This window comes from Crocodylus siamensis, chromosome 7 (genome assembly GCF_052110815.1).
Source record: "Crocodylus siamensis isolate JL-2025a chromosome 7, ASM5211081v1, whole genome shotgun sequence".
Lineage (NCBI taxonomy): Eukaryota > Metazoa > Chordata > Crocodylia > Crocodylidae > Crocodylus > Crocodylus siamensis.
In genome coordinates, this window is record NC_143401.1 from 77,709,376 (window position 1) to 77,724,630 (window position 15,255).

The 15,255-nt window shown below is 43.1% G+C and overlaps 1 protein-coding gene across 2 annotated transcripts in view; it reads right to left on the minus strand.

The window, feature by feature from the left end:
- DOCK1 (dedicator of cytokinesis 1) overlaps positions 1-15,255 on the minus strand; it is a 553,358-nt gene that overhangs the window by 142,668 nt on the left and 395,435 nt on the right. For both annotated transcript variants that reach the window (XM_090058391.1, XM_090058392.1), the window contains exon 33: positions 7,810-7,958. In XM_090058391.1, the coding sequence (XP_089914517.1) occupies positions 7,810-7,958 (149 nt within the window). The remainder of the gene's footprint in view (positions 1-7,809; positions 7,959-15,255) is intronic.

Genomic DNA, 15,255 nt, shown 5'->3' on the forward strand with positions numbered 1-15,255 from the left:
ACTCCTTATATGAAGAACTGTACATTGTGATTTATTGATGTGGGTCTATGGGGTATATTTAGGTTTCATATTTTGCCTACGACTTTGTAAAATGCCTTGGGAAGTTGCTTCATGGGAGGTACTATCCAAGCTTATTACTGTATTAAACCAACTGTTTCTTTAGCTAAGAGGACTAGACTAAATTCAACAAAAATTGATGAAGCTTATAATTTTTAGCTTTATTAATACTCATTTCAGAAATCCTCCACCTGTGTTATCATATATACTCGAATCCAAGATTTTTCCATCCCCATTCAACTGGCCCCATTCAATTGTCTTGGGTTCAAGTACTGGCCTAGGGCACAAGGCTGCTCTGGCTTCAGAGTGTATCGTGCAGCAAGGGAGCACAGGGGAAACTGTGTGGTAGTGCGGGGAATACAGGGAACAGTGCACAGAGCATTGGTCTGCAGAGTTTGTGTAGGGGCAGGGGAGCTGCTTTAGCTCTAACTCCAGCCCTGACCTGGGCTTGAGACTGGAGCTGCCACCAGCACTTGTGCCTGGTCAGGCCAGGGCCAGAGCCAGAGCTGCTGCACACAGGGTATGTGTTGGTGGGGGAAGGGCAGGCAGCAGGGGAGGAACCATGGGGACATAAGTGGAGAGGGGCAGGCAACAGAGGGAGGCACTGGTCGGGGGTCAGGAAAGTTAGGGGAGGCAGGGGAACTGTGGTCTGCTTTCCCTGCTGCAGATCATCTCTCTGGCCCTGCCTTTAGATCCTCTTTCTGGCCCTGTCTCCAGCTATCTGTCAGCTGCAGGCAGGCAGCAGATAAGATGCCTGTGCCCCTGTATGAGCCCTGAGTCCCTGTGTTGTGCCCTCGTACCGCCAGCACCTGTCACAAAGCACCCTACAACATACATGCAGACCCCAACACTGAGCTGAGAAGAACCCCCACGCTTAGGCACAGCCCCAAGGAACCCCAGCCCTGGCAACCTTATACACAGCCAGGGATCCCATGCCCCTGTGGCTCAGTCACAGCCTCACAGACCCTGACCCTGGCACTCACACACCATCTCAGGAGTCAAACTCAGGTACCCTGTGATTTGGACACGTGCATAGACATTCTCCCCGTCATCCCCATCAGAAGCAGTGTGGGCAGCTGCTAGGTCAGGGTGGTCAGGGACACAACGCTGGGACTAGGCCTATGCAGAGGTGACCTTGTGACCTCTGGAGCTTGGCCACTGTCAGCGGGTTCCTGAGCCATGTGCACCTGGGGTGTTACAAAGGTTTTCTGGCCTGCAGCTAGAGTCCCAGAGTACTAAGGCCACAGGGCGGGAGGGGGTGAGTAATGAGTGGGGGTGGCACTAAAAATCCAAGCTGAGGCAACGGGTAGATACCCCTGGAAACTTCAGGAGCAGGTAAGGCATGGCCAGCTGCTTCAGCGTTGCAGGTAGAGGTCACTGGAATTTTCCAGGGTAGGGTGTGGGGCACTGCTAGCATCAGAGGCATATGCAGGAAGCCTCTGAAAAAAACCGAGGTCATAGGGGTGCAGCCCTGCTCAACCTGGAGAAGGGGGCCGCATCCAGATGGAGGGAGAGCAGTGCACCAGGACCTACACCTATGTGCACCCAACGTTTCATCCATCTCCTCGCAGCCACTTGAAAATCATCAGCCCAGTCAAGGGTGTTTGGTTAGTACAGGGTAGAGTTGCTGACTCCACACAGGATAGCTGGCCACTGTCTTGGGCAGAAAAAGCCATGTCCCATGGTGACCAGCTGCTGGATCATGTCCACAAGGTCACATGTGATGTTCTGAAGCCTCCAGTGCGAGTCACACATGATGACAAGCAGGACATACTGCAGCTCCTGGGCTTGCATGTGGGTGGTGGGGCGCCGTGACAGGGTGTAGAAATACAGGTTGGGAAATACAGACATGTGATTAACAAGGGAGGGCACTTGCCTGGGGCTCTTCCAGAAGCTTCTGGGCTGGGCACAGGGGAGGGTCTAAGGTGAGGTGGCAGAGGGTTGAAGCCTGGTTGCTCTCACCCAGCAGCCAATCAGGGATGGCCCAGGCACTTGGCTGCACTCTGCAATCTCTCATAGCTCAGGGAGCCTGCAGGGCATGCTGGGAGGCATGCAGGAGTTCCCCCCTACCTGTAGGACTTGGCCGGTGCAGGCTGCCTGCACATCTCCCACCCTGTCCTCCACCAGGATGGATGTATATAAAGTTCACTCTCAATCTAAACTAGATTGCTCAGAGAAAACTGCATAACTTAGATCAATTCCTCCCCTGGCTTTCTGAATGTCTGTACATGGTCTGTGGGGGGATTTGATAAGAGTCTTCAAACATGTAAAGGGTCATTAGAAAAGGATGGTGATAGACTAGTGGTGTACTCAAGCTATGACCTTTGGGATGGATCCAGACTAGAAAGCTGTGTCATTCAACCAGTGGGACTCCCAAAAGATCTAAAAAATTGGTGGTAGCCAAGTAGTGACAGTGTTAAGTGCTGAAGGGTTGGTCTACGGTCAAATCAATCCATGGCCTAATCTGGCTAGCATACAATCTTTCTAGGTAACAGAGCATCAATGGGTACTAATGATCATAGTTTGAATCATCTTTATTTAGTTAAGATTTCGTTGCAGAACGTACAAGAATCATAAGAGTCACTTCAAATCTATAAACTCTGGTTATTACTATTTAACTATAATTAGTTAAAGACTAATTACAAGCTTCAAAACATATTGCAGAATTCATAGGGCCAGATTTTCAGCTGTTTGCCACAACTCCTCCAGCTTCCATGGAGTTGTGCTGATTTACACTAGTTGATTCTAAGTAATTTAAGTAATAGTCAAAGTCATACTGCTTTATACTGCAAATCTTCACATTTTGTCATATAAAAGCAAAACCTGGGTATCAAAAGCCCCTAGGCAACTGCTGATCCTTCTGGACCATGTTATAAGTATGAGAGGTCACATATGCCTAGGCAGGAGTATGGAGGAGTGGAGGCTGCCCAGATCTTCCATCCCCCTTTAGACCATTGAGACAGAATTCAAAGTCTGGACTTTAAGTGCCTCAACAGCTGTAACCACATGTGGGTCTGGGAATTGAACCTGGGTCTCCCATGCAGACAATGACTCTACCACTAAACTGCAACAGAAGAGGAGGCAGAGAAATAAACGTAAAGTGAGAGGGAAAACTATGGTACTGACCCAGGGAAGTTTTGTGTGAGCAAAGGAGGGACAAAAAAACTCCTGGGAAGTGGACCCAAAGGAGGTAAAATGGGAAGAATTAGGGGTGTTTTTGACCTTGGTTTGTTAGTATGTTCATGCCACAGACTAACTGCGCTGCCACCACTGTAATATTTACTGCCATTGCTTATTTGGGACTGGGATTCAAATAAACGATTCAATTCTCACGATATTTTTTCCCCTAACTCCCACTGGTTTTGAATAGGTGTGATTGATGCGAGGAAAGAAATTGGTAGAGGAAGAGGAGATAGCTTTTTTGGGGAGCCAGTTGGTAGCTTGCTGCCTTGAAATGGATCCTAGTTGGAGCTGTACACAAAAGGTAGGGGAGGGGGAAGTGGGCAGTATCGTTTGTCAGCTCAGGTCTCCGTAGAACACAGTTTGAGAACCTCTAACTTAATGCTTTCAAGACACAACAGAAAATCGGTAAAACTTGTCTTTTTCTCAAGGCTAAGTAAGCACTCCAAGTGTTGTCTATTAATGTTTTCACCAGATGAAAAACAATTGATACTGAAATAAAAGCAGATGTGGTAAGGGTTGCCTGTTAATAACACAGGCCACATATTTTAGCATTAAATTTCTGTGAAAAATCTAAATTCCACCCCCACACATTATGAGATTTACACATCTGCTGGGGAAGTGGAGCCAATTTAAACCCTTGTTGATGTGACTAATAAGGTTAGATAATTGGATTTCTGGCAGATTAGTTAAACAGTAGCCAAGCAGTCAATTCTAAGTTCTCTTTGCAAGTAAAGCAGGACAATGATAATTGGTAGTTGCATGTACACTAAAACTAAGTATGAAAGGCTACCTAGGTAGCGGTAATATATTTGAAGAAGGCATGAATACCTTCTTACAACGCATATATCTGCTTCTGTTATGTAGAGAACACTGGTCACTACAGATGGTGAATAAGCAACAGCCTGCCTAACATACAAGAAAAACAGCACAGAGAAGCATCAGGAAGCTAGACTGGATTCCTCCGGTTCTTGGGACCAGGTCCAGGCCCAGATCAAACTTTAAGCTTCAGCACAAGTGTGAGATCTGGAAAGCACTGTCTCCAGGGATGGTCATCTCAGAGTGCTGTCATAACCACACAGCTTGGAGGGAAGAAAAGAGGGATGGGACTTGGCTGCTGTGAACATACAGTGTGAGAAGTCCCTCTCCTCAGTGGAACAGTTTTTATTGGACATTTACAGGTGCTTTGTGTCCCTCAATGGGTGCCAGCCCGCAAAAGCACCTGGCCCACTGAGTTGGATGTTGAAAAGAAAAGAATGTCTGAGGTGGGACAGAGAAAGGCATGTGATCACAGACACATGAAACTGGTCTCTTTTTCTAAAAGTATTCTCATGGCCCAACAATAAGACAGTGTCAAATTCTATGCCAATTACAGTCTATGACCTTAATTATTTTTAACAAGTGAGCCAAACCTTAAAATCAGAAGTGGGCTGAGGGCTGCATAGACAAGTGTTATGGTTCTATATTTGAGCGTATACCAATATAAATTAAATAATATTAGAATGTGATATTTTAAGTAATATTAGAATAGATACCTTTTTTGTAATTTTAGGCTTATTACTACAAAGCAAAAAGTTTAATACTCTGTAGTATTTTTTTAAATTTGATTAAAAAAATAACTTTAAGCTTAAACAATGCCCTGTGCAACAGCAGGGATTGAGATGAATGGCTCACCAGCTTGCATTAGCCTGGAAGGAGCTGAATTTCTGGGTTCTTAGGACACCTACAGACAAGGTCCAATGTGTTCTGATTAGAACACATCAGGGCAGACTCACTTAATTGATTATTATATGCTGAATAACAACCTGATTAATCAGAATGCTCCAGAGTGCTACAGCATCTTGTGTATTCAGCATCCCCACATTTCAAAATGGCACAAGGGGTGCTTTAACTAAAGTTTGTCAAATGAACTTTAAAGTGTCCCCACTGTCGTTTTGAAACAGATACACAAGACACTGCGGGTGTTTTAATTAGAGTGGCTTCTGAGACTCACTCTAAATTCCTCCCACCCCAGATCATATATAAAAATGCTCTTAGTGTTGGTGGGGGATTGAAGAATCTCAGGCCTGTGGAAGGGGAGGGCAGATTAGCTGCCTGCACTGCCAGTAACCTACCAGTGGTGTCTGCTGACAGGAGAACCATGTACTTTGGGAACACGGTGGGAGTGGGACTATGCTCTGCCCTAGAGCAGCCGGGCTTTCTTTGAAATAGCTTTCTTTTGTTTTCAAGAGCAGGTCTTCACTGCCTTTCCCCTTTGAGCTACAAAAGCTTTCACAGGTTCCAGAGCCCAGGAGCTGAGCGTTGCTGCCATTCGCTCCACTTTCTCCTTCTGCTACTGAATTCAGAGCCACAACTTCTGTGTAGTTCAGGAGTCCAGAAGCTGAGTGCTGCTGTGGCTCCTTAGCCCCTCTTTTCCCTGTTGCTAGGGAGGAGAGGAGGGTGAACAGTGGTTGTGCTCAGCTCCTGGGCTTCATTAGATATAAAAGTGCATTCCAAACTCATTGCACAAGAGTTCACCACTTCTTCAGCTGTCATATTAACACATCTATTATGAAAGAAGCTATACTGACATGAGAATGCACGCTGAATATTTTTACTGACACTCAAGGCATCTCTGATTTAAGCATGAAGCATTTCTCTTCTCAATAGGGGAAGAGAGTTTAGGTTAAATATTTCAGATGTTCATCTATTAAAATCACCAGACTATTCTATGCAAAGCTTATTCTGTCAAAAATATATAGGGCCGTAAATTTAACTATAAACCTACCCTTGTATTTTTCATGATCCATATAATTGTCCAAATAAAAAAAATGACAAGTAACAAAAGTGAACAACTGACACCTGAATATTAAAATGGCTTCCCACTGAGTGCTTCAGTTTTTACACCAGAGTTAAAATACAAAAAACTAATTATGCACTAATTGGATTGAAGTACAATCCTGTTTATGTCTTTCCTGTAAAGCATGTAGTGCAACACAATCCAAAAATAATAAAAGACTGTAGTAGTTTACAGGTCATTCCTTCTATATGTTCATTTGTTTTGGATAGAGATATGTTGAAAGTTGGTTAACATTCCCAATTTATGAAAAGGTATTGGAAAGAGTAAGATTATTTTCCACCCAAGAATCAAAAGAGTCAATTCAAATCTATAAACTCTGGTTATTAGTATATAACCATAATTAGTTAAAAACTAATATCAAGCTTCAAAACATATTGCAGAAGTCATAGGGTCAGATCTTCAGCTGTTTGCCATAGCTCCATTTCCTTCAGTGGAGCTGTGCTGATTTACACTAGCTGATTCAAAGTTATTTAAATAATAGTTTAAAGTACTGCTTTATATTGCTAATTTTCACACCATGTCATATAAAAGCAAAACCTGGGTATCAAAAGCTAGTAAGATTCTGGCCTCTAATGAACACTTAGATATTCAAACCACAAGATAGTTGCAAATAATAGATCACAGGTAAAAAGACAGTTATGTCAAAATTATTTTTACTATAGTGCACTTGTTTCATAAAAATTGAAGTTAGCAGGACAAGATTTTAAATAGCTCAAGAGGGAGTTCCTCCTTTCCCACCACAGGGTAAAATTTCATACATGTTATATTATTACTTGATTAGCATTTTGCAGTACTCATATCTAGCATAAAGCCAGTGACAGTTGATGTTATACCATCCTTCTTCACATCCACACTATGGTAAAGAATATCACAATTATGGGGAAGACTGGAACAGTATGCCATTCATGTAATTGTTGGTTTCCCATTTTTTTTCATACCAAGCCTCAAAATTTCTTAGTCTGACTCACCTCAGAAGGCAGCCTGCTTTCCAAGTTACAGTAAAAAAATTAAAATACCTGTGTCTCTATTCCATCTGCAGCACAAAGATGATTTTATCTACTCCACAAAAAAAAGTTTCCAACATAACAAGAGCTTAAAACACTTAGGTGATGGACACATGACACCGTTACACTGATGTCCTTTATACTGGTTTGCACATGGATGTAATACACTGGATGTAGCTGCCTGCAGCAGGCACTATTATATAATCTCATCACTAGGTGGCAGGGGACCTGGAAATAGCCCATTTGTATCAAGCAAAAAGCTATCCCAGGATAAAATTAACTGGAACTGCAGACACAGTTTGTTAAATGAGTGAACTCCTGGTATTCTGAGAAATTTAAATGTTTGCAGCCCCTTAGGGGTGTAATCCTGCTAAAGAAGCTAATCCCCTGGGTTGGATGCTGAAACCAAATCTCTTTGGTGGGGCAGAGGGTGGCACAGATTCATGGACTGCTGAAGTCGGATAGGTCTATTGTTTCCACTGAAGCCAGAATTGTAGTCTCTTGTCACATGTCTGTTCTACGTTTACAACAGAATAAACCAGTTTACACTGATGTGTGTGTCATGTGTCTGCTTCCTTGGGATGAAAATAGTATAGCTACATAACCTTAGAAGAAATAATGAAATCTGTAATTATACTGATCGGTGATCTTATTATTAAAACAGTATTTTTAAACCAGAGATCAATTATTGTTTCCCAAATTTAAAGTAAGTAGCTAAGCACCACTTACCATCTGGAAGCTTCTGGTAGAATGAAACTCACACTGCATCATATCAAAGAATATTGGGATTGTAGCTTTTCGAAGTTCAGTTTCAGGAATTAGTGTCATTTCTAAGATAGGCCCCACCATTTCTGGGATGAACTTGATCTTATGTTGACCTTTGGAGAGGGCGGAGAAATGAACACAGTTAATGAACAGCCACTGACTTTGCTTTAAGATTATCTTAACAAATTCTACAGTAATAAACCCACAAATACCAGGAGCATAAGATGGTACTTCTATTTTTTTTAGTCTGTTCATTAATTGCAATTTATATCCTGATTTAAGTCACTAACCCTCAGAAAAAGAAGTGAAATATGTTTTAATGCTGAGAATAAAATTATTGAATCAAAAAACCAAAGCAGAGCAGACTTTATTTCCACAAATGAACCATATTTATACCAGGCATCCTGAACATTAAGTATTTTAATCACATCACGTAGATAAGAAGGAAGAGGGATAAAAACATATCAGTTGTATTAAATGATTTAAAAATCCATACCTCTCCCAGTGCACACAGTGGTCTCTGTGTCATTCCATCAAAATGTCCTTATGATTGTATACTTGTAGCCTCAAGACATGAAACAGATCTAAGCTAGAACTATAATATGTGATCTTTCTTTTAGAGTTGGTTTGAATAGCTAATTTATTTTACATTCAGGGTCAATAATTATCACTACCATTTCCTCTTCTCTCTGGCCCCACACATGCACTACAAGAATTCCAACTTAACAGTAAATTGCATATTATTAGAAATTGGACTGTTGAACTATAAACATCTAGAGCAGTTATTGTGTGCAACACCAGTGAATAATGTAAACAATACAGATTACTTAAAACTATGAATTATCTATTGAGTAATAATAAAGGCAGGGGGAAGAATAATCTGAGATACAAGAGAGCTTTGGGAGCTCTGGACAGATAACTAGATGAGGTTAGAAAAACAAATGGACTCCCATGTTAGGACCAGACTTCCTCGGGTGAATATGGAAAGTCATTTAGATCCCCCAGCCCTTAGGTTTCTCATGTATACAGCAAAAATAATAATAATAATCTAACTCAAATAAACGTTGCCAAACTTAATCTCTTTAATGTATGTAAATTACTGGGAGATTCTTGTATAGAAGATGCTACAGAATATAGAACAAAGAATTCTATATAGCATGGATGCAAATAAGCATATGCATTTTCCATTATTTCTGAAATTTCATATGCAATAGACAACCAGTGTCTAACAGTGTACAGATTTGAACACTTCTGTTTGAAAGACTACTGCAGCAACAACTAAGATAGTGCTCATTACCAATTTCATTTTCAGTGGAAACATTAACATAAGACCAATGAAAAATAATCAAGAAGAAAGTCCTGTACTAGCAAAATATTGTCATAATTATATACTTTTCCCTCAACAAGTAACAGTATTTAAGCTGCTTCACTTGTTTCTTGGTTTAGAGTTTTAACTACGTCCAATGATACAATACTAGAAACCTACTATGAGGTGCTTACGATAGGCTAGCATTCAATAAAGACTGAAATATATGACTGCCAATTTGGAATGTTGTTAAAGAATAAGCCACAACAGCTGTAAAGCTTTCTTTTCCTTTTTCTTTCTTTTCTTTTTAATGCTATTACACTGAGCCTCTCAGGTGACAGTTTTCTTATATTAAGCCCGAAAAGTGTCAGAGCCAGTATTTCAGTATTTCAGAAAACAAATGATACTGACACAAAGTTATTCATCAGGCACAACATCAATGTCATAAAGTTCTCTGTCACAAGGGGTTTTTTATTGCTCTGAGGTTAGGGATACACACTGGAAAATAAGTATTAACTTTAGAGATCCAGATGTAAAAAATAACAAATTTTAAAGTACAACACATTTTTAATCTTTGATTCTTCACCATAGATGGGGTGGTTTCCAGCATGTAACGTTCAAGAGAATAACTTGGGGGGGATTAGAGAGTAAGAATGATTAGTAGAAAAATGTTAGGATCACTCACATACTACATTGTATAGGCCTACTATCTGAAGCCTATTTAGCTCTTCCCCTCAGCAGAGTATGTAGGTGGCTCCTACTAGAATTTACATAACACTGCTGAATGGAAAAAAACCCAAGTAAAATAATCTATAGGAAATGTGGAATTAGCAGCCTTCCTGGTTACAATGTTAAGTATATTGTTTCACAAATCAGTGCTGCATTTACCTATAAAGAATAGTATTAAACATAAAGGGGGAGAAGACTACATAAGGTTACGTCAGTGCAGATGAAAATGTTACGCAATATTGACCACTATCCAACATCTAAATTTATGAGAGGGATAATATGCATTTAAGTGCGTCTATTAAGCAGTGCCATGGCAATGAAGTTAGGTGCCTGGGGCAAACCCTGCAGCAGCAGCTGGCCCTCGCCTGCTCACAGATCCGGGGGCACATGCCCTGCCATGCTTGCCCGTGAGTGTATGGAGTCACAGGAGTCTCCTCTGTGCCTGCACCCTCTGCAAATGTGCCACTTGCAGCTCTGTCCTGAGCCCCGGGGCAGTGCCTGTTGTCAACCATTCGTGGCACCCGGAGAGGTTGCCCCACTCATCCTCCTTGCTACAGCACTGCTGTTAAGATTTCAGCAAACACATCAAACGGATGTTGTTATAAATCTTTCACTGACATCCTTCAAACTATAATGAAAGTCACATGACATATGCGATATACTTCAGTGATATACCAATATGCACATGTGCATTTGCCATGATCTAATTCAATGTTGTGCCACAGTATAAAATGTTACAGACCAAATACACAAAGAAATGATCTTATTCTGGGGCCTGACGGCATCTATTGCAGCTGTCTGTCATATTAAGAACATCCTGATAAACAACTGAACAATAAATTCACATTTTTCTCCTGGAGTGTGGGAGCTCCCACGCACAGATTCAAAATGTGACAGGTTTGGAAGAAAATTTAGGACTCTGGCTTTTGCAAGGCTGTGAAATGTGCAGCTGCTTTAAAAGCTATAGGTGGAACAGCATTTGTTCTTTATATACATGTAAAATCTCTCTTTATTTTGGCATTTGCCTTGCCATAGTATGCTTTCAGCTGAATACCATATGATAAATAACATAATTAATAGCACCAAAACCAAGATATGTCATATATTAAATAATGTGAGATTTTCCTCCTCTCCCAACACTTCCTACATTTTAATTTGGGTCACAAAAATCATTAAATAATTTTCTAGTAATTTCATATCTCAATTGGGTCATATCTGAGCATGCATGGCTAATTCAGAAAATGATAAAAGTAATGATTTCTATTTATGAGAGACCCAAAGATCAGATCTATTCTTGACCTTGACCTTCCCTGCACAAAGTTAATACCTCTTGACACCTTTTCTCACACTGAATACCAGAGTGAACTGTTGAACCTAACTAATTTATAGTAGGGGAATGCAAGAATAATACTAATTTTAAATAATCCCAGGAAGTTTTGAAAAGTAAGCCTAGCTTATTTACACTTAGACAATAAAAATATTTTCATTATATTTTTCTTCCCTATCATACGCTTTACAGGGAGGGAATCATGTCTACGTTCACTTTATAAGTATTTCAATCCTTGAAAACCATGTCAGACATGAATCAGTGTTAAAATCTACTTATATTGTGTATTTGCTTGATTACATGATTGTCTTCCAACACTTTTGTGTGTTATTTGATTGCCTAGGCTTTTAAGCCGAGGGCCAGGACCACCTATTCATTTGTGTAGTATCTACTCTATGAAGTGCCAACCCTGCTTGAGATCTCTAGACACCAGGGCTAGGAATAGATATCATACATAGACTTGTCTAAGTGATCAGAAGCTGGTTTAAATCTGTAACAGAAGACATTCAGTGCACATAAATCAGTCTGAAAATGGCTGAAACTGGTTTGAGATAAGCCTGGTTGAATGAAGTATCAGACTTAGCTGATTTGGGTCAAACTGGTTTATGTAATGCCTTCCTGGTTTAAGTAAAATCAGAGTCCTCCAGCATCCCAAATGCTTTGCTATTCTGGGCAGAGTTCTTCTTTCTGCTCCAGCCCATCAGGGCTGGCCCCTCCCCTCTACTCCAAGGCTGCAGCTCTGGCAGAGACTGCAGGTACAGCAGGGTCTGCCTAGCTTCCTCCTGCCCCTCCCCACTACCTGCTCAAGCAGGGATTCACCCTTTCTTCTGTCTTACACAGACACCTCTCAGCATTAGCTAGTAGACCACATGGCTATGGTCCATGCTGTGGCAGACAGGACAAAGGCAGACAGGACAGTGTTGGCTTAGGGCTTTTTGGAGGTAATCAACAGGTATCTGGTAATGTCCCTCCATTCTTTCCTTGGAAAAAGTTATTTAAGAAGAACTTGAACTAATGAGAGAAGCTGTTGTTTTGTTTGATGGGCTGACAAATGCTAACAACTCCCTGTGTAACTCCATGCTCTGTTATCAACCGTGGGGGAGGGGGAAACCCTTCCCTAATCAGAGCATCCTGCAGAGCCTGGCCATGCCCCACTTCAGCTCCGTACTTTGGAAGAGAGGGGAGGGCTGCTCTAGCGCCCCCAGCTTCTAGCTTGAGTCACTGCAGGCATGTGCCTCCATTTCTTCAGTCCAGAGTGAACATCTGTACAGTTACAAACTGGTTTAGCCTAGCCAGGTTTTGATTAACCACAGAATCAATTCAGGCTCAAGCTTTTTGAATGTCTACCCCTACCTTAACAGAGTAGTGATGATAGTATGTTATAAACATGAGGTAGTAGAGGTGCACTGATACATCAGTCCCATATCATAGTAGCACCGATATAAAGAAAATTGACAGTATTGGCAATTAGCTTTTTTTGGCTGATAATGTTTGTTGCCAATAAATGTCCTTGGCATGCATGGCCACAGTGCAGTACGCAGGTGGCCAGGAGCTCAGCCCAGCAGCATAGAGAGCAGCCAGGTCCAATTGGTAAATCTGACGTGGGGGGGAAGGGCTGGGGGGAGGAAAGTGGAGTAGGAAGGCAGACTGAGGCCCCAGGGGTGAGGGAAGGGGTGGGACTGGGGCAGGGTGCAGGACAGAGATGTGAACAGTTCATCTGGAGTGTGAGGACAGATCAAGATGCACAAAAAGTGAAATACTTTTCACAAACAATTCAGAAAGAGAACACTTAAAAAGACTTTTAATTTCCAAAAGTACTTTCTTGCCTCTTACATATTTCTAGACCATCATGGCTACATCACTTCAACACTACTGAAAACCTGGAACTTTCCTAAGACAAAAAAAGCAGCTCTGTATAAATAGAGTAGGATTACAACCTTAAAAAAATATATCCTGGCTAGGGACAGACGTTACATATGAACACATTAAGTGATTGGAAACCAGTTCAGATCTGTAACAACAGAAGTTCAGTGCACATAAACTACTTTCAAAATGGCCAAAACTGGTTTAAGATAAACCTGGGTGGGTGTAGTATCAGATTTAACTGATTTAGGTTAAATCAGTTTATTGAACTTCTGTCCCAGATCTCCTCCAGGTTCAAGTTAACTCGCATTCCCCCAACATCCAAAGATGCTTTGCACCTCCTCTGCAAACCCTCCTGAAGGGTGGGCAGGCTAGCCTTGTCCCAAGCTCCCCACAAAGGGAGGTGTGTTTTAACTCCCCCCAACTTCTGGCCTGAGCCACTACATTTGGTTGCATGGTTGCATTTCCAGAATCAAAAGTGAATTTCTGTTCACTTGCCTATCAGTTCAATCTATACAGCTTAGACTAACATGCAAAGATTGAATTGATTCAGCCTCAGGCTTTTTGAGTGTCTTGACTTAGCCCAGAAGTTCAGCACGCATAAACTGCTTTCCAAATGGTGGAACTTGCTTTAAGATAAAACTGGCTGGATTCAATATCAGATTTAACTGATTTAGTTTAAAGTGGTTTATAGACATTCTTCCCAGATCCCCTCCAAACTCAAATTAACTCAGAGTCCCCCAGCATCCCAGGATAGTTTGCAGCCCTGGGCTGTGCTACTGGCTCCAGCAGAGAAGGGCTGGCCCTGACCCCAGCTGCCACCGAGCTGAGGCATTAAAACTTCTGATCCCTAGCCTGCTTCCTGCCTGTGTCTGTCACAACAGGGGAATGCGTGGAAGAAGAATGGACCCCCTGACTGCTCTAGCCCCAGTCTGTGCAGCTCAAGGAGAGGGAAATTCCTGGCTCAGCCCTGTCCGATTTCTGCATGCCCAGCTCAGAGAGGCAGGAGTAGAGGGGGAGGTATGCACCCCACTGGCCCCACACAAGCCCCTCAGTTGGGGACTGCCTGGTGTAGGTGTGGAAAGCCCTCAATGGGGGGACTTTCAACCACCCAGAGTCCAGTGAGATGGGCTGGTATCAGTTCAGGTCTGTCCCTTCTGTAGCCACCCAACTGCATTCCCCGCCTCATCCCTCCGCTTCTCAATGGCGGACAGCTGGGGAGGGAGTGGGACTGAGCTAATCCCAGCTCAGATCACTAGACTTTAGGACAGGAACCCCCTCCCCCCTCAGTGGGGGCATTTCCCTCTGCACTGAGCAGTTCCCAGCTGGGGGAGAGCTGGTGGGGTGTGTGGCCTCCCTCACTCCACTGCCTCTTGGAGGCAGGTGGCTGGGGAGGGGCTGGGGTGATCCCAGCTTGCTGGGCTGGAGGTGGAAAGTGAAAACCAGTGGATGACTCCCCCCCAACACTGGGAAGATTCTGGCTGGGGAGGACGGTGCTAGTCTTGGGGAGTGTGCATTCCATTTCTGCCCTACCACCGCTTGAGGCAGATGGCTGAGGGGGAGGGGGGCGTGGGCAATTCCAGCCCAGTTTGCTGGGCAGGGGGAAGAGGGCAGCATGAAAAGCCCTGCTGCGGGGCCTTTCTGCTGTACCTGAAAGACCTCAGTTGGGGGGGGGACAGTGCTAGCCTAGGGGTGCATTCTCCTCTCCCTGTCCCCTCCACCTGTCTAAGGCAGGGCGTGGGGCTGAGGAGAGATTGTCTGCTGGCTTTCCCCTCCCTGTGACTGACAGCAGGTGGGGGCATGTGTCCAGTAGCCAGTCAGGTCTGAGCTACTGCTGGGGTGGGTTCAGCAGCCTTAGGCAAATGGCCATGATGGGTGGCAGGTGTGAGCTCCCTCAGGGTCCTGGCATAGGCCAGTGCAGGCTTCTGCCTGTCCTGACCATCCAAACACTGAATATCAGTTCAGTTTATTATTGGTTCAATCTATGCAGCTTAGAAAAACCTGTGAAGATTGAACAGATTCTGCCTTGAGCTTTTTGAACCTCTGTACTTAGCCCTAAAGAGCCATACCAGTGCCATTCATTCAAATCTAAGAACCTGTAGGCCTCTGCTGTGTGGTCCCATGTAAGATATCTGTCAGCACCAGAAACACACTTATGCTGTTTGCAAGCAGCAATTATTCAATA